This window comes from Ictalurus furcatus, chromosome 20 (assembly GCF_023375685.1).
Source record: "Ictalurus furcatus strain D&B chromosome 20, Billie_1.0, whole genome shotgun sequence".
NCBI lineage: Eukaryota > Metazoa > Chordata > Actinopteri > Siluriformes > Ictaluridae > Ictalurus > Ictalurus furcatus.
Genome location: NC_071274.1, coordinates 10977400 through 11002494, shown reverse-complemented (window position 1 = coordinate 11002494; position 25095 = coordinate 10977400). Strand labels below are relative to the sequence as shown.

At 44.5% G+C, this 25095-nt stretch overlaps 1 protein-coding gene across 2 annotated transcripts in view; it reads right to left on the bottom strand.

Annotated features, from left to right (window-relative positions):
- cadm3 (cell adhesion molecule 3) overlaps positions 1-25095 on the bottom strand; it is a 230423-nt gene that overhangs the window by 59156 nt on the left and 146172 nt on the right. For both annotated transcript variants that reach the window (XM_053651421.1, XM_053651420.1), the window contains exon 3: positions 23083-23238. In XM_053651421.1, coding sequence (XP_053507396.1) covers positions 23083-23238 — 156 coding nt within the window. The remainder of the gene's footprint in view (positions 1-23082; positions 23239-25095) is intronic.

Genomic DNA, 25095 nt, shown 5'->3' with positions numbered 1-25095 from the left:
CACTAAGAAAAGCGAAAGAGTTACAGAACTAAATGCACTTTCACAGTTAATGGAAAATGAGTTATTCAATTGTCCTCCAGCCCACTGCAATTTCACCCTGCACAATGTGCACAACAGGTAACTGTCGACAGCCCAGAGTTACAGGGGATTCCACAGAAGTTATGGGCAAAGGGTAAATATGACATGGGTAAAATGAAAGGTGTAGCCCCTGTAGAAATAACCCCAAAGGGAGATCACCACCCCTGTAGAGATCAATGTCCTTTTAAGCCTGAGGCAGAATTAAGGATAACACCTGTGTTTGAATCACTCCTGAAGGCCAAAGCAAATTACAATGGATTCAACAAAAGATGACCTTCTTGGGGCATGTGATTATAGAAGAGGGTAAGACACTCTCCCCTAAAAGAGTTGAAGCCCTTCAAAACATTCCAAAACCACTGATCAAAAAGCAAATAAAATCCTTTTTCAGAATGACATCACATTGTAGACAGCGGATAGCAAAGTATGCAGAAATCAGACATTGTGCACGGTAAAAGACTGACAAAAAGTGACTTGGACTGAAGCTGCAGAGCAAGCATTTGTGAATCTAAATTACCCCATAGTACCTGACATGATGTGACCATTCACTCAGACTGTAGATTAGTAAAACGGGTGCATGACATCAGTATTGCTACAAGAGCAAGGGGAAAATTGCGACCAGTAGCTTTTTTATTAGACTCAGTTGCAACAGGGTTACCTAAATGCTTACGAGCAGTGGCTGCAGCTGAAATGGCATTGTTAGCTTCTAGAGATCTAGTAGATTACCAAGAATTGACTCTCCTAGTTCCACACAGAGTGTCAATCATTCTTTTAGAACAGCAAACAGTCAATATCTATACAGACAGTAAAAATATCTCACATCCACAGGCAAACAGATAACACATCATTGCTTAGTTAGAACTTAGTGAGAACTTCTTGAGACTGTGTTACTCCTGAAACAGAGCAGATGCAGCTTCCAAGAGTGCAGTGAAACTAACAAAAACTGCTTCCTTTCAGCTCACTACCATTTCACAGGAATTGACACCCATTGTAGACCTGCTTGATTTGCATGAATGAAGATACTCCAGAGGAGAAACAACAGCGGAGAAGCGCACAAGCCACATTCAAAGACGCATTTGGTATGGACCAAATGGTAACCCTTGTTTATCAAAACTTTTCTTTCCCTTTTATGCTAGGGTGACACATGGAGTTGACCATGTGTCAAAATGTGTCAATGTGTCAAAAGAAGGGAGGGTAACCCAGGTAAACAGCCACTGGTTCACAAAGTGATTCACTAAGTTATCCAACACCTATCACCCATGTGAAAGATTAATTGCCCCCATAAACTTAAAATCTGGCAGCTATAACTGCAAAAAAAAAAAAAAAAAATTGCTCCCAATAACTGGAGATTAGTCTTTCACTTGTTTTTAGGACTAGAATTGACTCCTATGCTTTGGATCATTGTCTTGCTGCATAATCCATTTGCGCTTGCACTTAAGGACTGAACACCAGACATTCTCCTTTATTATTTTCTAGTAGAGAGCAGAATTCAGGTTTCCCTCAATTATTGCAAGTTGCCCAGGCCCTGAAGCACCAAAGCATCCCCACACCATCACACTCCCACCACCATGCTTGACCATGAAATTCTGTGTTTGGTTTAGATGTAACAGGACCCCTGTCTTCCAAACAGTTCCACTTTCAAATCATCAGTCCACAGAACATTCTTGAGGATCATCAAAGTGTGTCTTGCCAAAATTCAGATGAGCCTTAATGTTCTGCTGGGTTAGCAGTTGTTTTTGCCTCACCACTCTTTCATGGATACCATTTTTGCCCAGTGTTTTTCTGATAGTGGAGTCATGAACATTGACCTTTATTGATGCAAGAGAGGCCTGAAAGTTCTTTGATGTTTTCATTGGCTCTTTTGTGACTTCCTGGATGAGTAGTTGCTGTGCTCTTGGAGGAATTTTGGAAGGTCGGCCACTTCTGGGAAGGTTCACTACTGTGCCGAGTTTTTCCATTTGGAGATAATGGCTCTCACTGTGGTCCTTTGGAGTCCCAGAGCATTTGAAATAGCTTTGTAACCCTTCCCAGACTGATGATTCTTCCTCATCATTACTGGAATTTCTTTCAATTTTGCCATAGTGTGTTACCGAGTAAGACCATTTAACTTACTTCATGCTGTTGAAAAAGTTCTATTTAAGTGTTGATTTGATGGAACAGGGTTTGCAGTAATCAAGCCTGGTTGCATCTAGTCCAGCCAAACCCCATAATGAATTTAATAGATTTGGGGAATTAGTAAGAATGGGGACAACTACTGGGGTAAATTTTCACACAGGCTTCACAATTGTTTTGCTTCAATAAATAACATTATCATTTAAAAACTGTATTTTGTGTTTACTCAGGTTGCCTTTGTTTTATCTTAGATTTTGTTTTAATTTCTGAAACAATTTAGTATTGTAAGGCCACAATCAGAAACCCACTCATCCCACTGCCAGAGGGCGCCCTCTCCCAAATATCAACTCCAATCCAGTCCTTCCACAGCCACTTTCTGTGTGTAGGTTTATAAGCCATGTGCTTTGTGAGACTCACTCTATTGCCAGTTAACCTCCCTTACCAAAATGTTTGTCTGATTTATTTGATTTTGCTTCCTGTTATGACTTTTGCCTGTGTTTTGGTTCGACATTTTTGGATTACCCTTCTGTCTTGTTTGCCTGTTGGACTGTTTACCCGTTACTGAACCCTGCCTGTTTCATTGACCAAGATTAAGCCTTGTTTTGGATTTGTTTAATAAATGATTCTACAACATGGATTCCTACCCATCTCCCAGTGTGAGTCCATTACAGAATACTTCACCTACCCTGAATCCAGCAGAAGTATCACAGATTCAGGCTGCCTATAACTACCAGAGTGAAATCCTGCAAGGATTCCAAGCACAGCTCATCAACCTGTGGGCCGTGAACGACCACCTGACTCACTACATTCAGTCCCTCCTGCGTACTGGAACTAACCCGGTCAAATTCGCTCTTCCAAATAAGTTCGTCAGCAGAAAAATGTAAGGGGTTTCTACACCAATGCCAGATTTATTTTTCCAATCAGCCCGAGACATTTCACCAAAATACGACTGATGATGACTGGGAAAAGCTCTGGATTTGGCGTCGGCAGTTTGGGACACGGACACTCAGGTAAAACCACGTTTGAGTATTTTGCAAAACAAATTAGAAAAGTGTTTGAATATCCCACGGGAGGACTGGATGTTTCCATGCAGATACTGCACCTCTGCTAAGGAAAACAATCTACCGCCGAATATGCTCCTCACTTCCACACGCTAGCCGCCCAAAGCGGATGGGATGATCATGCTTTGAAAGTGGTCTTCTGGGAAGGATTAAATCCCAACTTAAAAGCAGAACTAGCCTGCCAAGATGAGACGGTGACCTTCTCTGAATATATTAACATGGCTGTGAAAGTGAACAAACTGATTCGTTTGTTTCAAACCTATTCACCACCCAGCATGTCATTCAATCATCCAGTTTCCGAACCCATGCAAATAGGATATACCAGAGTATCTCCAGAGGAGCGCCATCGATGTCAATGCGAGGGTCTATGCTTCTATTGTGGACAATAAGGTCAACAATGTGCGGCATGTCCCAGGAAAACCAAGACTTCCAGCTAAAGAGTGAGTAAGAGCATTTCTCCCTTACCAATCAGGCAAAGTTTCCATCTACCCCTAATCATTGATTTTAAGGGAAGTTCTACCCATATTGCAGCGCTAGTGGATTCCGGGGCAGTTGTTAACCTAATTCATCATGACCTTGTCACTGAACTCAAAATATCTACTTCACCATGCACCCCATCCATAAATGTTACAGCATTCGACAACGAGCCCATAGGAACAGGCATAACACAACAAACCATACCACTCATGTATTGGTCTGTTTCACACAGAGATGATCTCGCTGTATGTCATATCTTCACCAAAAAATCCTATCATCCTGGGCCATCCCTGGTTAACCACACATGATCCTAATATCTCCTGGGCACAAGGTGAACTCCTTCAATGGTCAAGCTACTGTCAGCGAAAATGCTTCCCATCCACGATCACTCTGCCATGTCTCTCAACCAGCATTGTGAGTCCTGACAGTCAAGCTATCTCCCAGATTCTCAAGGAATATGCTGAGCTTGTGGAGGTGTTGAATAAAGCCAAAGCAACTCAACTTCCCCCTCACTGTCCTTGGGATTGTGCCATCTATCATTGTTGCACCCATCCGATTGGACATTATAGAGGAACTGCAGCAGAAACAACAAACTGATCCTCCTCCACCCACCTGTCCTCCTACTAAACACTATGTACCATGCTCACTCAGACAGTGCATTACCCAGTGGGTGCACACTTCTCTCAGTACCTGACACCCAGGTATTCAATGCACCTTACTACTGTTACATAACTCATTCTGGTGGCCAAACATAACTCAAGATGTTAGGAATTTTGTCAAGTCCTGCTCCATTTGTGCACAGTCAAAAATCCCAAGATAACTCCCTGGGGCCCTCCTTGACCCACTCCCCACTCTGCAGAGACCCTGGTCACACCTATCAGTAGATTTTGTCACAGACCTCCCTAACTCCAATGGGTTCACAACCGTGTTTGATATAATTGAAAGGTTCTTCAAGTCATGTCATCTGGTCCCCCTTAAGGGTCTTCCCATAGCCAAGGAAACTGCTAATGCCCTGTTTCACCATGTATTCAGAATTTACAGAATCCCAGATGACATTATGTCTGACCGTGGTCTCCAGTTCACCTCCCGAGTATGGCAGGCAATTTGTATTATGCAAACAGCTAGATACCAATGTCAGCCAAGAACAGGAGAAACAGAGTGACTTCCTTCCATGGGTTGAATGTGCACAGAGCTCTCTCGCACACTCCTCCACAGGACTCATTCCTTTCCAATGTGTTCTGGGCTACCAACCTCCCTTGTTCCCTTGGTCAGGTGAACCCTCAATGGTGCCAGCCATGGATGACTGGGTCAGGAGAAGCGAGAGGGTGTGGAACAGCGCTCACGTTCGGCTCCAGCGGGCCGTCCAGGCTCAATGCATTCACGCCAACCTTAGGAGACGCCCCATCCCAACTGGTTCAGGGAGTCTGGCTGTCTACAAGAGACCTTCATCTGCGGCTAACTTACAGGAAGCTCAGCCCCACGTATATTGGTCCTTTTTGCATCCTAAGACAAATGAATCCTGTGACCTACAAACTAGAGCTGGTGGTCAGGGAAATCCTAGACTCCAGAAGGAGGGGAGGCCAGATGCAATATTTCGTGGACTGGGAAGGATACGGACCAGAGGAGAGTTTGTGAGTAGCTCCAGTGACATCCGGGACCCCTCATTGACCCACGAGTTCCACCTACTGAACCCCAACCTGCCCAGCACCCGGACCAAGGGGACACCCTCAGAGAAGAACACCGGGAGGTGTTCGTAGAGAGGGAGATTCTGTAAAGCCACAATCAGAGACCTACTCATCCCACCACCAGAGGGAGCCCTCTCCCGAATATTGACTCCACTCCACTCCACTCCTCCACAGCCACTTCCTGTGTGTAGGTTTATAAGCCATGTGCTTTGTGAGACTCACTGCGAAGTATTGCCAGTTAACCTGCCTTACTGGGCATATGTCTGATTTATCTAATTGTGCTTCCTGTTATGACCTTTCGCCTGTGTTTTTGGATTGACATTTTTGGATGACCCTTCTGTTTTGTTTGCCTGTTGGACTGTTTACCCGTTACTGAACCCTGCCTGTTTCATTGACCAAGATTGATACTTGTGTTCTGGATTTGTTTAATAAATGCTTCTGCAACATGGATCCCAACCCATCTCCCAGTGTTAGTCCGTTACAAGTATGAGATATGCACAAAAACAGAATAGAAAAAATCAAATACTTTTTCACAATGCTGTAGATGTATTCCTAAATTCCATTTAGGATCAGTAGCGACAATGGTCCACACATTGTCAATTCAGCCCTGAAAACTACTTAAGTTTCGATCTGAAACAACACTGTTCATACTACCCAGCCAGTGGGGGAGCTGTGGAAAGACAAGCTGGAAAATGCTGCTCAGACACTGGTATGAATTGGGTTCAGGCATTACCATTAGTCTTGATGCAGAGGAGAGCCAGAGCAAGGAGCAGGGTGGGCCTTAACCTGTTTGAGATCATGTTTGGAAGATGAATGAAAATGGGGATTGGGCCCAAGAGACAACACACCCTCTCTTCTGAGGAATGCACAGATGAGCTGTTATGTTATTGCATTAATCTTTCCTCTGTTCTCAGAAATGTGCACAAACAGGCAAAAGAGGCCCTACCCAAGGATGTAAGCGGTAAACTCCACAGCCTGAATCCTGGTGATCGCATCCTGTTAAAGGACCTCAGACAGCATCAGCATTGAAGATCGCAGAACCACATGGATACACACCAGCCTTTGCAAATGAGTGGAAAAGGAAAACCAATGATAAACCAGCCCAGAAAACCCCTTTGCCTAATTACTGGACATTCACCAAGTTGCACAAATTTGCTACAGAGAGACCAGAGCTCTTAAGTCCCCCCACTCAGGGAGCGTTCAGGGGAACTGGGGGTCAGGTGCTTTTAGTGACCCTTGTCCAGTGGACCTGGTGAAAAAGGCAAACACGTAAAGAGGCCTGAGTTTAGGAGGGGTTGAGCCAAGGTCTCAGAAGGAGGTTTCATGAACCACACCATTCAAGCTCTAGACCTGATCAGAGAGCAGCTATATGCAATTCAGTGATGGCCATGCAGAACCCACATATATGAGGGCACCAGATGAAGGTGTCTGCACAATGATCAAAGATAAATGCTGCACCTTCATACAAATGCACACAGGTCCTGATGACAACCTCACTAAAATCTTGAATGCCTTAAAGAAACTTCTAGATGAACACATAGAAAACACCCACAAACCATAAGAAGATTAGTTGTCATGGTTGTTCTCTTCTAATTGAAGGGCAGTGCTGATAAGTCTGGGAACAATACTAACTGTAGTAGTCACAATCTTATTAGTACTTTCTTGCTGTGTGATCAAAATTTCATGCTTATGTTTGCCTCAGTAGGCTAAAAAAGAGGGAACTGTGATGGAATTTTTGACTGTTACTCTGCAAGCTATTTATGTTAAGCCTAGTTCTTCATATCTACAGTTTCAAGGTGCTGAAAGTCTGACACATGTGATAAAACACAAGATTTAAGAATATATGTGTTAACTGAAAAGAATGATACTTATAAGTTCATAGAAAGGTCTCACCCCAAATATGGGGCAGTTAGAAACTGCATGTACATTTTGCATGTACACACTTGCTATAAAACCCCCAAGAACTGTGCTCAGGGCTCTTGTGCATGATGTTTTCAGTGTATTTCACATGTATATGTGTCATATATCAAGGAGGGAACTCTGGACTTCATTTCCCAGCAGCCACTGCACCATACTACATCTTTGTCACATGACCACCTGCACTTGTATCATGTTTTTTGTTTAACGAGCACTCCTATATATAGCCACTGTTTGCACTGCTTCCTTGTTTTATGTATTGTCTAACTATCGTCTTTCTATGCTTTTGTCCACGTGCCCGTGTTTAGTTTTTGTCACAGTATTTTGCCTTGTGTTCTTGTGTCTTTGTTTTGTTCTTTGTTTGTTTATTAAATCTTTGAAGATCTGCGTTGCTTCTGTATCCATCTTTGTATCGTGACAGAATGTAAGACCTACAATGGAAGCAGTGGATCATCATGAAATACCTGGGCTTCACTCTGCCAGCCATGTTCGTGGAGAACTATGCTACGCTTCGCCAACAGGAGGAGGAGTACCAAGCTGCACTACGTAAGCAGCAGGAGGACATGGAGGAGTCTGGGTACAAGTGGGAGCCTGTTAACTGGGCTAGTACCATCTCCCACCCTCCCTCCCCTATTATGGATGTAATCCAGCAAACGGAATCAGCGGAGAACGTAAGTCAGCCTCCATGTTCGTCTGAGGACACCACTAAGCCTTTCGGTTCAGCTGAGGACGTCACTCAGTCGCCCTGGTTGGCTGAAGACATTGCTCCATGTCCCAACATACCCAAGTGCTCCTCTCTGTTCACCAACCCCATGCACAATGCCGCTGTGCTTGCCTGCTCCTCTGAGGAACTCGCCCTGCTTTTCTGCACCGCTGAGGGTATCGCTCGGCTTTACCGCTCCGCTGAGGAAGGCACTCCGCTTTTCTGCCCAGCTGAGGACGGCACTCTGCCTTCCTGCTCGGCTGAGGACACCACTCTGCCTTCCTGCCCGGCTGAGGACGTCGCTCTGCCTACCTGGTCGGCTGAGGACGTCGCTCTGCCTTCCTGGTCGGCTGAGGACGTCGCTCTGCCTTCCTGGTCGGCTGAGGACGTCGCTCTGTCTTCCTGGTCGGCTGAGCACGTCGCTCTGCCTTCCTGGTCGGCTGAGGACGTCGCTCTGCCTTCCTGCTCGGCTGAGGACGTCGCTCTGCCATCCTGCTCGGCTGAGGTTGTCGCTCTGCCATCCTGCTTCGCTGAGGATGTCGCTCTGCCTCCATGTTCCACTGAAGACATTGTTCTTTGCTGCACGCCGTTTGTCACTCCCCCTTCCTGCTCCACGGAGGGCATCGTTTCCCCCTCGTGCTTCGTGGAGAGCATCGTTCCTCCCTTTGGCCTCGGGGAGAACCGTGCTCCCCTCTCTGGCCTCGCGGAGAACCTCGCTCCCCTCTATGGCCTCGCGGAAATCTTGGAGCTTCCCTCGGGCCTCGTGGAGAACATCGCTCCCCTCTCCTGTCCTGTTGAGGAAGTTGTCCCGCTGTCCTGCCCTGCAGAGAATGTCGCTCTGAGCTCCAGCCCTGCTGAGGACACCGCTCTGCTTACCTGTTCCGCTGAGGACGCCGCTCTGCTTACCTGTTCCGCTGAGGACGTAGTGTTGCTTTCTTGCTCTGCTGAGGATGCCGCTTAGTCTCCTGGTTCAGCTGGGGACATTTTGCCCAGGGGGCCAGGACCGCCAGAGGGAGGGAGTGCATTTTGGGCACTCCGGGAGAAGCGCTCTTCGGGGGGGGGGGGGTTCTGTCATATATCAAGGAGGGAACTCTGGACTTCATTTCCCAGCAGCCACTGCACCATACTACATCTTTGTCACATGACCACCTGCACTTGTATCATGTTTTTTGTTTAACGAGCACTCCTATATATAGCCACTGTTTGCACTGCTTCCTTGTTTTATGTATTGTCTAACTATCGTCTTTCTATGCTTTTGTCCACGTGCCCGTGTTTAGTTTTTGTCACAGTATTTTGCCTTGTGTTCTTGTGTCTTTGTTTTGTTCTTTGTTTGTTTATTAAATCTTTGAAGATCTGCGTTGCTTCTGTATCCATCTTTGTATCGTGACAGAATGTAAGACCTACAATGGAAGCAGTGGATCATCATGAAATACCTGGGCTTCACTCTGCCAGCCATGTTCGTGGAGAACTATGCTACGCTTCGCCAACAGGAGGAGGAGTACCAAGCTGCACTACGTAAGCAGCAGGAGGACATGGAGGAGTCTGGGTACAAGTGGGAGCCTGTTAACTGGGCTAGTACCATCTCCCACCCTCCCTCCCCTATTATGGATGTAATCCAGCAAACAGAATCAGCGGAGAACGTAAGTCAGCCTCCATGTTCGTCTGAGGACACCACTAAGCCTTTCGGTTCAGCTGAGGACGTCACTCAGTCGCCCTGGTTGGCTGAAGACATTGCTCCATGTCCCAACATACCCAAGTGCTCCTCTCTGTTCACCAACCCCATGCACAATGCCGCTGTGCTTGCCTGCTCCTCTGAGGAACTCGCCCTGCTTTTCTGCACCGCTGAGGGTATCGCTCGGCTTTACCGCTCCGCTGAGGAAGGCACTCCGCTTTTCTGCCCAGCTGAGGACGGCACTCTGCCTTCCTGCTCGGCTGAGGACACCACTCAGCCTTCCTGCCCGGCTGAGGACGTCGCTCTGCCTACCTGGTCGGCTGAGGACGTCGCTCTGCCTTCCTGGTCGGCTGAGGACGTCGCTCTGCCTTCCTGGTCGGCTGAGGACGTCGCTCTGTCTTCCTGGTCGGCTGAGCACGTCGCTCTGCCTTCCTGGTCGGCTGAGGACGTCGCTCTGCCTTCCTGCTCGGCTGAGGACGTCGCTCTGCCATCCTGCTCGGCTGAGGACGTCGCTCTGCCATCCTGCTTCGCTGAGGATGTCGCTCTGCCTCCATGTTCCACTGAAGACATTGTTCTTTGCTGCACGCCGTTTGTCACTCCCCCTTCCTGCTCCACGGAGGGCATCGTTTCCCCCTCGTGCTTCGTGGAGAGCATCGTTCCTCCCTTTGGCCTCGGGGAGAACCGTGCTCCCCTCTCTGGCCTCGCGGAGAACCTCGCTCCCCTCTATGGCCTCGCGGAAATCTTGGAGCTTCCCTCGGGCCTCGTGGAGAACATCGCTCCCCTCTCCTGTCCTGTTGAGGAAGTTGTCCCGCTGTCCTGCCCTGCAGAGAATGTCGCTCTGAGCTCCAGCCCTGCTGAGGACACCGCTCTGCTTACCTGTTCCGCTGAGGACGCCGCTCTGCTTACCTGTTCCGCTGAGGACGTAGTGTTGCTTTCTTGCTCTGCTGAGGATGCCGCTTAGTCTCCTGGTTCAGCTGGGGACATTTTGCCCAGGGGGCCAGGACCGCCAGAGGGAGGGAGTGCATTTTGGGCACTCCGGGAGAAGCGCTCTTCGGGGGGGGGGGGGGGGTTCTGTCATATATCAAGGAGGGAACTCTGGACTTCATTTCCCAGCAGCCACTGCACCATACTACATCATTGTCACATGACCACCTGCACCTGTATCACGTTTTTTGTTTAACGAGCACTCCTATATATAGCCACTGTTTGTACTGCTTCTTCGTCTTACGTATCGTCTAACTATCGTCTTTCTATGCCTTTGTCCACATTTCCGTTTTTAGTTTTTGCAATAGTGTTTTGCCTCATGTTGTGGTGTCTTTGTTTTGTTGTTTATTTATTAAATGTTTGAAGATCTTGCTTCCGTATCCATCTTTGTATCTTGACAATATACATGTGTACTTGAGACCTTTCTGCAGAAAGTAATAAACTTGCTACCTATCCCGAGGCTGCTGCATGTATTGTTTAATCTTCTAGAATTTCCAGAACAGATTTATGATTCCATTTTTTTCCATTGAGAATAGTGAATTAGTGTTAGCTTGTTGTGGCAGCCCTGAAGGACTGTTAGTCTAACGGCTAACAGTGAGTCTAACGGCTGTCTTCTGAGTGTCTGTGCTCCAAACAGACCGACACACCACCTCCCTAGTCGTCGAATGGGTGGTGATGGACTGGTTTTTGCAAGCTCTGCTGCCTGAATAGTGCAAGGCCATCGGGAAGTGAGGCTCTCTAGCACCCTAGCCACCCTGGAAATTGGCAGGGGAGAATGGAGGTCCCCCCAAGCTCATGCTGTGGCCGGCTCCTTCACCACCATGCCCATGGAACCATTTGCCTATGGAACACCCTGGGATGAGCCTATGCCATACCCGCCAACAGACACTGTTGGAAGACACCAGCTCCCCAACCACGCGTCCGGCAGGCCTACCTGGCCTATGGAGAAGGGGATGCCTGGAATAAGCCACTTCAGATGAGACACCCACACACTCTAACCCTGTCTCTTCTGTGTTTAATCAGGTCGCTCAGGAATGAAATTTCAGGTGCAAGCAGAAGGAGGACAACTGCATAAAACACTGTTGGGGCAAGGTGCAGAAGATAGAAAGGATTAACCAGAATCCCAAGATGAGTATTCCAAGCTTCTCTTCAGACAGCGCCCTTGAGGACTGATGGACATGGCCTGGGAGGCCTTGGAGGAACAACCCTCTTTCTTTCACTCCCTGGTAGAGTACATCCAGGACACGCAGGAACGGCTTGACCAAGTGACACCGATTGCCCAGGAGCATATGGAGGTAGCACAACAAGACCAGCAAAGGGCCTACAACCGACCAGCTCAGCCCATAGAGTTCCAGCCTGGTGACCGGGTGCTGCTCCTACTCCCAAGCACTTCCTGCAAGTTCCTGGTTCGCTGGCAGGGCCCATACACAGTCCTTGAGAGGGTGAGCCCAGACAACTACTGACTGCAACAGCCTGGTAAGCAGGCAGACACACAGCTGAATTCATATTCATCTATTACAAAAATGGGTCGAGCCCACACCAGTGGTGTCTGCCTTTGACACTCTCCCCACAGAACTCCAATACAAAACCCAAAGAAATCTCCACAGAAATCCCAACTAAAAAACAGAAACAACAACTAAAAGTAGCTGTAGTCATGCCCTGCAATGGACTGTCACCCCGTCTAGGGTGTACCCTGCCTTGTGCCCGATGCTCCCTGGGATAGGCTCCAGGTTCCCTGCAACTCTATAGGATTGTAAGCAGTATGGAAGATGGATGGATGAATGGATGAAAGTAGCTGTGCTGCAAACCTGGAAAACCATCACAAAAAAAGAATGCAACAGTTTGGTGATGTCAGTGAGTCACTGGCTTGATGCAGTTATTGCAAGCAAGGGCTATGCAATTAAGTGTTATTTACTTTAATTTACTTCAAGACTGTCTGTTCCCTGTACTTTTGCTCACCTAAAAATTGGCTACTCTGCCACCAAAGGTGCCATGTTCTAAGTTGTTTAACATGTCTACATGTAAATAGGAAATGATCTCAAACCCAAATTTCTTCAGTGTATAGCCAAAACAAAAGAATTGACTTTGCTATTCCAATACTCCTGGAGGGGACTGAAGGAGTTGAAATCAAATCATGAATATGTGCTCACAGTGTTTAATACTTGGTTGCAAGTCCTTTGTAGTCAATGACTTCTGGAAGTCTGGAATCCACACATATCACCAGATAACGAGTTTCTTGCCTGGTGATGCTCTGCCAGGCATTTATTGAAACTGATAATGCATGCTCAATTTGATTAAGGTGATTGACTTGGTTATTGCATAACATTCCATTTTGTTGCCTTAAAAAAAGTTTTGGATTGCTTTCAAAGTATGCTTCAGATTACTGTCCACCTGTACTGTGAAAGACTGTACAATGAGTTTTGAAGCATTTGGCTGAATCCGAGTAAACAATATATCCCTGTACACTTCAGAATTCATCCTGCTGCCTTTGTCAGCATAAACACAAGGGAACCAGTTCCACTGGCAGCTATATATGCCCATGCCATAAGATAATGTGGTATGTTTTGGACCAGCAAAATTCTTTCCCTTCTCCATACTCTTCTCTGTCCATGGGATGTTGTTCTACAACTGTACAGGCCTGCTCTTCTTCTTCTTTTTTTTTTTTTTAGATGTTTTTGGCAAACTCTAAGCTGGTCTTCCTGTTTCTGAGGCTTATCAATGGTTTGAATCTTGTAGTAAACCCTCTGTATTTACTTTGGTGAAGTCTTTTCTTGATTGTTGACATAGATAAAGCTACCTCCTGGAGGGTGTTCTTGATCTGGCCAACTGTTGTGAGGGGGATTTTCTTCACCAGGGAAATAATTCTTCTGTCACCCACCACAGTTGTTTTCTTTTGCTGTTCATCACTGGTGCATTCTTTCTTTTTAAGAATGTAGCAAATAGTTGATTTGGCCACAGCTAAGGTTTTTGCTATCTCTCTGTTGGGTTTGTTTAGATTTTTTAGCCTTCATGTTAGTTAACAGCAACAGATTCCAAATGCAAATGACACACTTGAAATCAAATCTAGACCTTTTATCTGCTTACTTGTAAGTCAAATAATGAGGGAATAACACACAACTGGTTATGGAACAGATGAGCAGCAAACGGTCAAATTACTTTTGGTCCCATAAACAGAGAGGAACCACATATAAAAAGTGCTGTAAGTCCTAGAGCATTCACCATAATGCTGCACTGGTTGAGGCTATGCATAGAATAATGCAGATATGGGCCAACTGCTTCTCGTAATATTCACATCATCCCTCAGAATTGGGAGAAAACGTGATCTCAGTGATTTTGACTGCTAATCTCCTGGGATTTTCACACACATCAATGTCTAATTCAAGTATGGCTACTTCCAGCATGATAATGCACCATATCTCAAGGCAAAAGTCATCTCTAATGGATTTCATAAACATGACAAAAAGTTCATTGTTTTTCAGGGGATCTGGATCCAATAGAACACCTTTGGGATGTGGAAGAATGGGAGATTCGCAGCATGAAAGTCCACATTGTCATGATTCCCCCTTGAAGCAGCGTGCTCTAAGCGTGAATGCGTGAGCACCTGCTTTTCCAATGTTGACAGCAGTGACATTTCAACATGTGCTTTTGTTATTGTTTATGTCATGTCTCTTCCCCATCCTGTCATTGGTTGTCATGTCACGTGTGTCCGGATTACCCTCAGCTGTTAGCAGCTGCGAGGGTAATCATGTCAGCATATATACCGCATGCCTCGCAACACTCAATGTGGAATATTAGACTAGAATAGAGTAGATGTGTTTAATGTGTTCCATAGTCATAGTCATAGTCAGTTTCATGTTTAGGCTCGTTAGTTTAGTTTACTGGTTTCTCCGCTACCAGTCCCTCGCTGTATGCCACATTTCATGTTTTGCTTATCGACCCTGTTTTCCTTACCACGACCTTGATCTCTGCCTTGCCCAAGTTAATGCCCGTTTGCCGATCGTCTGACCTTGCATGTTTTGGATTACGTTTTGGATTACGATTTGGATTTGTCTGCCTGTCTTTCTTTAAATAAAACTCTCGTTCGAACTGCGATTGCATCCGCCTTATCTTCCGCTCCATCACAAGACGTGACAGAATATCCCGCCGCACCACGGATGCAGCACGAGGACGAGAGAGAGGTCAAGCTACAGAAACCAGGGAAGTAATTGGACAATACCTCATCAGGGAACGCTTGGATTACTGGCCGCGTTTTTCGTCCGTGCAATTTCCTCAAAGGTACGACGTCGAGCTTCCACCAGAGACAGCGGGATTGGGGAGCTACCCGCTGGAGTTTCTGCTTAGCTGCCAGGTGTATTTTTGCAGCCTGGCATATCCCAAACCTAATAAGAGACAGTGGATCGGGTTCATGGTGTCCCGGTTTTGCGGTCCGGCCCGTGACTGGGCGGAGCAGCTGGTGAGTACTGGGTCCTCAGCCCTCCATGATGTCTCACAATTTTCAGAACTTTTTATGGAGGAGTTTTCACAGCCTGGACAACTTCGTGGTCTTGATTTACTGGGGTGGAGAGTCAATGGACAGCCCCAGGCGGACCCGCCATTCAACCTCTATTATGAGGAGATGGACAGGGCAGTAACCAGCGATCCGCTTTAGGTTCCGGCCAACGCGGGGGAGAATTCTCCGAGATGTATGACCGAGGGCTGCAGGAAAGAGACTCAGCTTCAATGTCCCACCTACAAGAAGCTGGGCCTCCAGGAAGCTTTCTTCTGCTCCAAGGAATGCTTCAAGAGCAGCTGGCGTCAGCACAAACGTTTACACAGAAAAGCCCCAATGACACTACGGCCAGAAGTCATGCTCATGTCCAAGCCTGCTGATCCGGTTCTGCTCATGTCCAGCCCAGTTAACCAAGTTCCACTCACGTCCAAGCCTGCTGACCAAGTTACGTTCACATCCAAGCCTCCTGACCCAGTTGACCAAGTCATGCTCATGTCCAAGCCTGCTGACCAAGTCATGCTCATGTCCAAGCCTGCTAACCAAGTCATGCTCAAGTCCAAACCTGCTGACCAAGTGCAGCCCACGCCCAAGTCTACTGACCCGGTCGCCCAAGTTCAGCCCACGCCCGAGTCTACCGACCCGGTCGCCCAAGTTCAGCCTACGCCCAAGTCTACCGACCTGGTCACCGAAGTTCAGCCCACACCCAAGTCTACCGACCCGGTCAGCCTCCCTGTTCAGCTGTGGATGTCGCTCAGCCTCCCTGTTCAGCTGTGGACGTCGCTCAGCCTCCCTGTTCAGCTGTGGACGTCGCTCAGCCTCCCTGCTCAGCTGTGGACGTCGCTCAGCCTCCCTGTTCAGCTGTGGTCATCATTCAGCCTCCCTGTTCGGCTGAGGTCGTCGCTCAGTCTCCCTGCTCGGCTGAGGTCGTCGCTCAGCCTTCCTGCTCCATGGCGAACATCGTTCCCCCCTCCTGCTTCGAGGAGAGCTACGCTCCTCTCCCTGGCCTCACGGAGACCCATGCTCCTCTCCCTGGCCTCACGGAGACCCACGCTCCTCTCCCTGGCCTTACAGGGGACTTTGCTTCGCTTTCCTGCACTCCTGAGTACAGCGCTCTGTTTCCCTGTTCAGCCGAGGACGTCGCTCTGCTTTCCTGCTCCGCCAAGGATGTTGTTCTGTTTCCCTGCTCTGCCGAGGACGTCGCTCTGTTTCCCTGCTCCACCGAGGACGTCGCTCCGCTTTGCTGCTCCGCCGAGGATGTCGCTCCGCTTTCCTGCTCCGACGAGGGCTTTCATGCTCCGCCGAGGACGTCGCTCAGCCTGTCTGCCCGGCTGTGGTCGTCGCTCTGTTTCCCTGTTCAGCCGAGGACGTCGCTCTGCTTTCCTGTTCTGCCGAGGACGTCACTCTGCCTTCATGCTCCGCCGAGGACTTCGCTCAGCCTGCCTGCCCTGCTGTGAATGTCGCTCTGCTTCCCTGCTCTGCCGAGGATGTCGCTCTGCTTCCCTGCGCTGCCGAGGACGTCGCTCCGCTTTGCTGCTCCGCCGAGGATGTCGCTCCGCTTTCCTGCTCCGACGAGGGCTTTCATGCTCCGCCGAGGACGTCGCTCAGCCTGTCTGCCCGGCTGTGGTCGTCGCTCTGTTTCCCTGTTCAGCCGAGGACGTCGCTCTGCTTTCCTGTTCTGCCGAGGACGTCACTCTGCCTTCATGCTCAGCCTGCCTGCCCTGCTGTGAATGTCGCTCTGCTTCCCTGCTCTGCCGAGGATGTCGCTCTGCTTCCCTGCGCTGCCGAGGAAGTCGCTCTGCTTCCCTGCTCTGCCGAGGACGTCGCTCTGCTCCCCTGCTCCGCCGAGGACGTCGCTCTGCTCCCCTGCTCCGCCGAGGACGTCGCCCTGCTTCCCTGCTCTGCCGAGTACAGCGCTTTGTTTCCCTGCTCCACCAAGAACACCATGCGGTGGCCTGGCTCTGCTTGGGACATTCTGCCCAGGGGGCCGGGGCCGCCAGGCACTCCGGGAGGAGTGCCTTTGGGGGGGGTTCTGTCATGATTCCCCCTTGAAGCAGCATGCTCTAAGCGCGAATGCGCGAGCACTTGCTTTTCCAATGTTGACAGCAGTGACATTTCAACATGTGCTTTTGTTATTGTTTATGTCATGTCTCCTCACCGTCCTGTCATTGGTTGTCATGTCACATGTGTCTGGATTACCCTCAGCTGTTAGCAGTTGCGAGGGTAATCATGTCAGCATATATACCGCATGCCTTGCAACACTCAATACGGAATATTAGACTAGAATAGAGTAGATGTGTTTAATGCGTTCCATAGTCATAGTCATAGTCAGTTTCATGTTTAGGCTCGTTAGTTTAGTTTACTGGTTTCTCCGCTACCAGTCCCTCGCTGTATGCCACGTTTCATGTTTTGTTTATCAACCCTGTTTTCCGTACCACGACCTTGATCTCTGCCTTGCCCAAGTTAATGCCTGTTTGCCAATCGTCTGACCTTGCAATGGAATTTCCTGACGTCAATCATGCCATCATGGACCACAATCTTAAAGGAATGGTTCCAACAGCTTGTGGAATTCATGGAATGATGATTTGAGGCTGTTTTGAGAGCAAAGTGAGGCCCTACCCAGTATTAGTATAGTGTTCTAATAAAGTGCTCAGTGATTGTAGTTTGTGAATATGTAATATGTACATTCAGGTCTAAAATTATTAGCTCAGAAATGATAATAAAATCAATATTGAAAATTAGCTTTACCATGGTCATAATGGTTCCTATATTTTTTCCTGGCTATTTCCTATACTATTGCTATATACTATTAAAAATTCATGTCAAAAAATGTCAATATTACATTGGTGCATTTGGACATTATAACAATATAAAAACTGAATTACATAACTCTCAATCTCTCAATATCTTAACAGTTGATAGTAAAGTTAACACAACTACGTACATGATTATTAGGGATGATTAAAAAAAAAAAATACGTTTATGCTCAGATTCCATTGTACCATTGTATTATCAATTTATTTTGTTACTGTATGAGCCATTTAAACAAACAATTGAAAGGCTTAGAATTGTGCTTGAAAGTTTGTGAACCCTTTAAAATTTTCTATATAGCTGCATAAATATGACGTACTGTAAAACAGAATATTTTCTATAAGTAGACAATGAGAACCCAATTAAACAAATGAGACAAAAATATTATACTTGGTCATTTGCTTACTTAGGAAAAGATCCAACATTACATATCTGTGAATGGCAAAAGTATGTGAGTCCTACACATCATCTTGGAGGAATTTTAGCCCATTCCTCATTACAGAACAGCTTCAGCTCTGGGAGGTTGGTGGGTTTCTTCACATGAACTGCTTGCTTCAGGTCCTTCCACAACATTTCTAATGAATTAAGGTCAGGGCTTTGACCTTTCTTTTTAACCATTCTTTGGTAGAATGACTTTTGTGCTTAGGTTCGTTGTTCTGCTGCATGACCCACTTTCTCTTGAGATTCAGTTCATGGACAGATGTCCTGACATTTTACTTTAGAATTTGATGGTATACTTCAGAATTCATTGTTCCATCAATGATGGCAAGCTGTCCTGGCCCAGGTGCAGAAAAATAGGCCCAAACCATGATACTAGCACCACCACCATGTTTCACAGATGGGATAAGGTTTTTATGTTGGAACACAGTGTTTTCCTTTCTCCAAACTTAAAGCTTCTCATTCAAACCATAAATTTTATTTTGGTCTCATCCGTCCACGAGACATTTTTCCAACAACCTCTGGCTTGTCCATGTGATCTTTAGCAAACTGCAGAAGGGCATCAATGTTCTTTTTGGAGAGCAGTGGCTTTCTCCTTGCAACCCTGCCATGCCAACAACATTGTTGTTCAGTGTTCTTGTGATGGTGGACTCATGAACATTAACATTAGCCAATGTGAGAGAGGCCTTTAGTTGCTTAGAAATGACTCTGGCTTCCTTTGTGACCTTGCAGACTATTACACGTTTTGCTCTTGGAGTGATCTTTGTTGGTCGACCAATCATGGAGAGGGTAACAATGGTCTTGAATCTCCTCCATTTGTACACAATCTGTCTGACTGTGGATTGGTGGAGTCCAAACTCTTTAGAGCTGGTTTTGTAACCTTTTCCAGCCTGATGAGCATCAACAACTTCAGAAATCTCCTTTGTTTATGCCATGATACACTTCCACAAACATATGCTGTGAAAATCAGTCTTTGATAGATCCCTGTTTTTTAAAAATAAAATAAAATAGGGTGCTCACTCACACCTGAATGTCATCCAACTGATTGAAAACACCTATTGGATCATTTTCTTAAATAAATAAATGACAAAGTATAATATTTTTGTCTCATTTGTTTAATTTGGTTCTCTTTGTCTACTTTTAGGACTTGTGTGAAAATCTGGTGATGTTTTAGTTCATATTTATGCAGTGTTATAGAAAATTCCAAAGGGTTCACAGACTTTCAAGCACCACTGTATGTCTGCTGGCATCTTTCAATAGCATTTTTATGACGTTATTTTGTTTTTGGGCACTTGAGAAACTAGACCGATGAACCAGGTACACGCATTCAGGTCCACAAGATGCATAATCTGCAGGGTTCTGTTTTGTGCTGATGTGTTGCCACTGTGTGACTTTTGTTAGTTCTCAAATTGTGTTAACTTTATTGGCCACAAATGAAGGCACCAATGATAAAACGATCAGAGTCACACTGTGCTTGAATTCCGGAATTTGAATTAAAAAGTTCAGAACCTTCTTAAGTCATAATAGTTGAGAACAGAGAAAATCTTGATGATATGTTCACTAGACCCATTCATAGTCTTTATGAAGACACCAAAAGTTATTAGCCATTATTGTTTGCATTGTGTTAATTGAAGCATGAAAAAATGCTTGTGCGGACTCTGATCTTTCTTTCATGGGTATTCACAGTAATACAGTGATGAACTTATACTAATTTATTCACCTGAGCATCAACATCACTTAAATACTGAAAACTCACAGAATATACATTACACATCAATCTCAACTTGAATATTATTAATTTTTAATTATTAACATTAATATAAATATTAATGAAGTATTCATTATTATTATTATTATTATTATTATTATTATTATTATTATATTAATATTAGAGCAATTATTAATGAGATATGTTGAAGAAATTTGATAGTAAGTTAAAAATGAAATTCACTCAGCTGGGTATCCGCCATTACTCAAAGCCTATTTGAGTAATCATTTTCCATAGCATAGCTTTATTTTAAATGGAAAATTCTGTGACTCTGATCTTTCTAAGTACATTTATGAGATCATTCTTCAATGCTCAATCAAAAGCCGTGTATACACAACTCCAAAAATACAGTTTTGTGACGTTTTTTCATTGTGGTCTTCAAATGTTTTGAATCTTTCATTCTCATTTCCAATATATTTCAATACAGATGTGCTGTCGGTCCAGAGGATGGATTTGTCAAGTGGGACCTGAACTCTCTTTTGAGCATTCATTCTATATTTGCTGCCAGTACTGCTGCAGTCAGATTGGATTGGATTTTCCCATTATGAATGAATTATGAATTTGATTAATTGAATTTGTGAGATGCAAGTATGTGACACAGCCATAACCATTTTCTCAAGTATCACTGAAGTGATCTGATGAGACCAAAGTTCCTTGGTTTGATGAATCGGTCAATGTTGAGAGATCTAATGCAATCCAATCCTATCAATTGGACAGGATCTCCGTCTACTATGCAGATGACCAGCATTCATTTCCCTGACAGGAGTCAACTTCCCCCATAGTTCATACATTTGTCCTCACCATGATTCAGTTTGTCAATTGGATAATAATCAAGGAAGTTCATATTTTAAAGTTTATTCAAAGTAGTGCATGTGAACATGAGTCCAGATGAGACATAATAAACATGCTCATAACACTGATAATTCATTAAACCAGCATAATGAATTTTCAACCAATATGCAGACTATAGTAATTGGTTTTTATTTGCCACTTAATTTTGTTTTCAAACAAAGGCTACAAACAGTTCCTTTGGAGTTTGCAATTATTTTAATAACCTTTCCAATCATTCAAGATCCTCTTGGTGCAGTAGGATCTGCCACCAAGACAATATCTCCAGGAAGAAAAGTTTCTCCTTTGTTTGTTCCATTTCTGCCTCTCCTGTAAATTTGGAAGATACTTTCTCACCCATCTTTTCCAGAAAAGGTCTGAAAGATATTGCACTTTCCTCCACTTACTTCTATTGTACAAGTCTTGAACAAACTGACTTGTACAAAATGTAATATTGGCTGTCCTTTTAAAAGTAGAAGGTGGTTTGGGGTAAGGTCGCCAGGATTATCACATCACTGTTGTCAATGGGCGACTATTAATAATGGCTTACACCTCACAAATAAAGGTGTGAAGAGATCTTCATCCAAAGATTGTTCCTTCATGATTGACATTAAAGTTTGTTTACTCGTTTGATTAGTCTCTGCCATACTCCTCTGTGATGTGTGGCAGCTGGTGGATTAAATGCCAATTTCATTCCCTTTTGTTGCAAAATGATTTCCAGTTTATTATCTTGATTCCATTCTTTGATTGCATTTTTTAGTTCACGCTCTGCTGAAGTGAGGTTTGTTCCACTGTCAGCTTTCTTATACTTGTCCTTATCTACAAATAAACTGTCTGATTACATTGATACTGTACATGAAACTGTGTCCAGTGAACTGGCTATTTCTAAGTGAATTGCTCTGGTGGTAAGGCATGTAAAAATAACACTGTACTTTTTAACATCATTACATCCTCTTCTTACTATTATTGGACCAAAGCAGTCTGCTCAAACATATGTAAATGGAGGTAGTTCAGGGCTTACTCTTTGTTTTGGCATGTCTGCAATCTTTTGTCCTTCAAAGTTAGTGTAAGAGTCTGCAAAAAACACTCTAAACAATTTTTCCTTGCCAGTGCATTAGCTGCAGGAATCCAATAACATTGCCTTAGATTGTACAGCATGTGATTCCTTACACAGTGGCCTAGTTAATCATGAATGTGTCTCAAAACTGGTTTCAACACATGATGGTTCTTTGGAAGAATGAGTGGATGTTTTCTTTTGTCTGGCATTGCCAATCTGCCAAGTGTCCCACCAACATGCAGGAGTTCATTTTTGAGTATGGGGTCGAACTTGCAAATTAAACTATGTGACTTCATATGGTCGTCCATTTGCAAAGTTTCAAATTCTTCAGCAAAGCACTCATGCTGACAAAAATGCACAATTGTATCCTCTGCTCTTTTGAGATTGTCCAGTGAAATGGGTTGCACAGTCACAGTAAATTTATATATATATATATATATTTAATTATATACTTAATTTAATCAGAGACATCCTCCACACACTCTCAGAAAAAGGGTTCTTCAAGGTTTTGTCAGATTAAAGGTCCAAAATTGGTTCTACTTGGAACTTTTATAGAACCTATAGGACAACCAAAGAACCCTTAAGGATTTTATATTTTCTAAGAAAGTTGGTGTATTCATAGATAAGTGTGTGTGTGTGGGTGGGTGGATGTGCGTGCACACGCGTGTGTGTTTTAACTGCTCCATTTTAGGAGTGCATAAAACATAGTTAAATGTGTGTGAGAATGAGTTAAGTATATGTAGGTATTTCTCTCCTCTAATTTTGTATTGGGTCTTTCACTGAGCAGATTTTCCTGTCTATCTATTATTCGTCTTCCTTCTTCATTTATTTGTTCATTATTTCTCATTCTTCTTCAGTTGGGATATTTCTGTCCACCACAATTTCTTTGAGGGTTAAAATCATACACCCATCCATTTGTCCTTATGTTTACCCATCCATTCTTCCATTTATCTGACCACTCATCCATCCATGCATTTCTCTCCACCCACCAGTCCCTGTGTGCCTTACCTCTTTTAGCTCCAAAGTAGAGTGTCTGTTGTGCAGTGTTGGACCACTGGAGGGAGGAATTATCAGTCTCAGCCACACGGCATGTCAGAGTCACTGTACCTCCCTCTGCCACTGTCTCATCTGAGGTCACTGGCTGGAAAGGATCTTCATCATCATCTATGGCATCACAAAACACCATAGCATTGTATCAGCACCATACCATCAACAGTATAAAGGCAGTCAAGTATTAAGATATTAAGATAAGTATTGAAAACTGAGAAAACAGTTTTCAATCTTGTTTCTTAACTACAGAGAAACACTGCAGAAGAATGTTAAGGGTATCGAGGGTGGGAAGCAAACACAGACAAACACAGACACACTAAAACTTTGGGAGTGTCTCTTCTGACTTGTACTGTATATAAACTTGGTTTCAAACAGCAGGCAGAACAAAACACACACGACAGCAGAGCTTATTTGTGCAGTGGTTGTATTTACCCACTCGCACAAAGCCCAATAACCAATGACAGAGACCTGCTGCAAAACATTTTAATGACTGGGATTTAATAAACCAGATAATTATTAGAAGATTATGAATAATTGAATGATTATTCTAATTGTTACAATATGAAAGCATAATTTAGAATTGATGTTAACCTATAAACTATTTATTTTATTGAACAAATACTTTTTTGGTTTTCATTTGCTAATAGATGATGGAGCCAAAAAATAGTCTTGAATGCTTGAAACTACTGGTGAAGCACTGTGCAACTGCAGCTGGGCTCTGATTTCAAGTGTACAAAGTCTATACTCTCTCACAAGTTTTAGTTATTGTCTGTGTTGTGAGTGCACACACAATCACATACAAACAGATATGTTAGTCTAGAAAGGAGTCTCTAAGAGTCTAAATGAGTCTCTAAGAGTCTATATGCACATAGCAGTGTGTGTGCTGGTGTGTATATGTGTGTACGAAGTATTTGTGCATATGATTTTTGTCTCTGTCTGTGTGTCTAAACAAACAGATATTTACTTCATTAAGTATATGTGTAGATTTTCATAGACTACTTCTAGATGGTGATTGAGTCCATGCTTATGCAAATGATCTGTTTACATGGCACATGTGTGTCTAACACAAAAGCTGTGACCTCTGCACTAAGGCAATATTTCTAGCCTCAGCTACAGTATTTTAACCAGTGAGAATTATTCAGCCTGCAATTCATAACATTTCATGGATCCTAAAGCTTCATAAATGTTGCCAAAAGGCTCACTAAACACCAGATTAATGTTGAATAATCAGCATTTATGGTCTGGCTGAACTACACATATGCTGTAACATCACTGTTCTTTTGATACACATTGAGATTTTCCACGCATAAATTTCCCCTGATGCCCATGCTTTGTGGAATGCTCAAGACAAAACACAATACTGTACAGGAATACTTCTGTTCCCCAAGCAATATTATCTTACCCTAAAATGTACAACATGGGCATACAACAGCCCATTTTGCATTGTTCCCTTAGCTTAGCTTCAGTGGTAATAATTAAGCAATATCGCAATATCCCAAAACTCTTACATATACGGCATTGCGTTTATACAACCATTCTATATTAACAAGAAATTAATATTGAGTAACTGATATTTCATACATACTATGGCCAAAGGTTCTGTTTGTTTTTGTTCTGGTAGCAGAAATAGATCCCAAAGATGCTCACTTTATATCACGTCGGCTAGCTGACATTAATTTGTACATTCCCATCCCTTCTTCATTTTCATCTTCATCTGATGAGCTTTCATATTTTAAGTGAATAGTTATATTCCTGAAAAATATTGTTTGACATGTCCACTGATGTTGTCGCGAACACTACTGTAGTACCCATGTCGTTCTAGGAAGTGTAATTTTACGTGGCGGAGTGATACAAACAGTGAAATGCTCCAGTGTGGTTATAGGAAATATAAGCACTCTTGGAATGCTGCTTAACCCATCAAATTAGTGGACCAGAACTAACTGTTGTATAAAAAGTCTACACACCCAGATT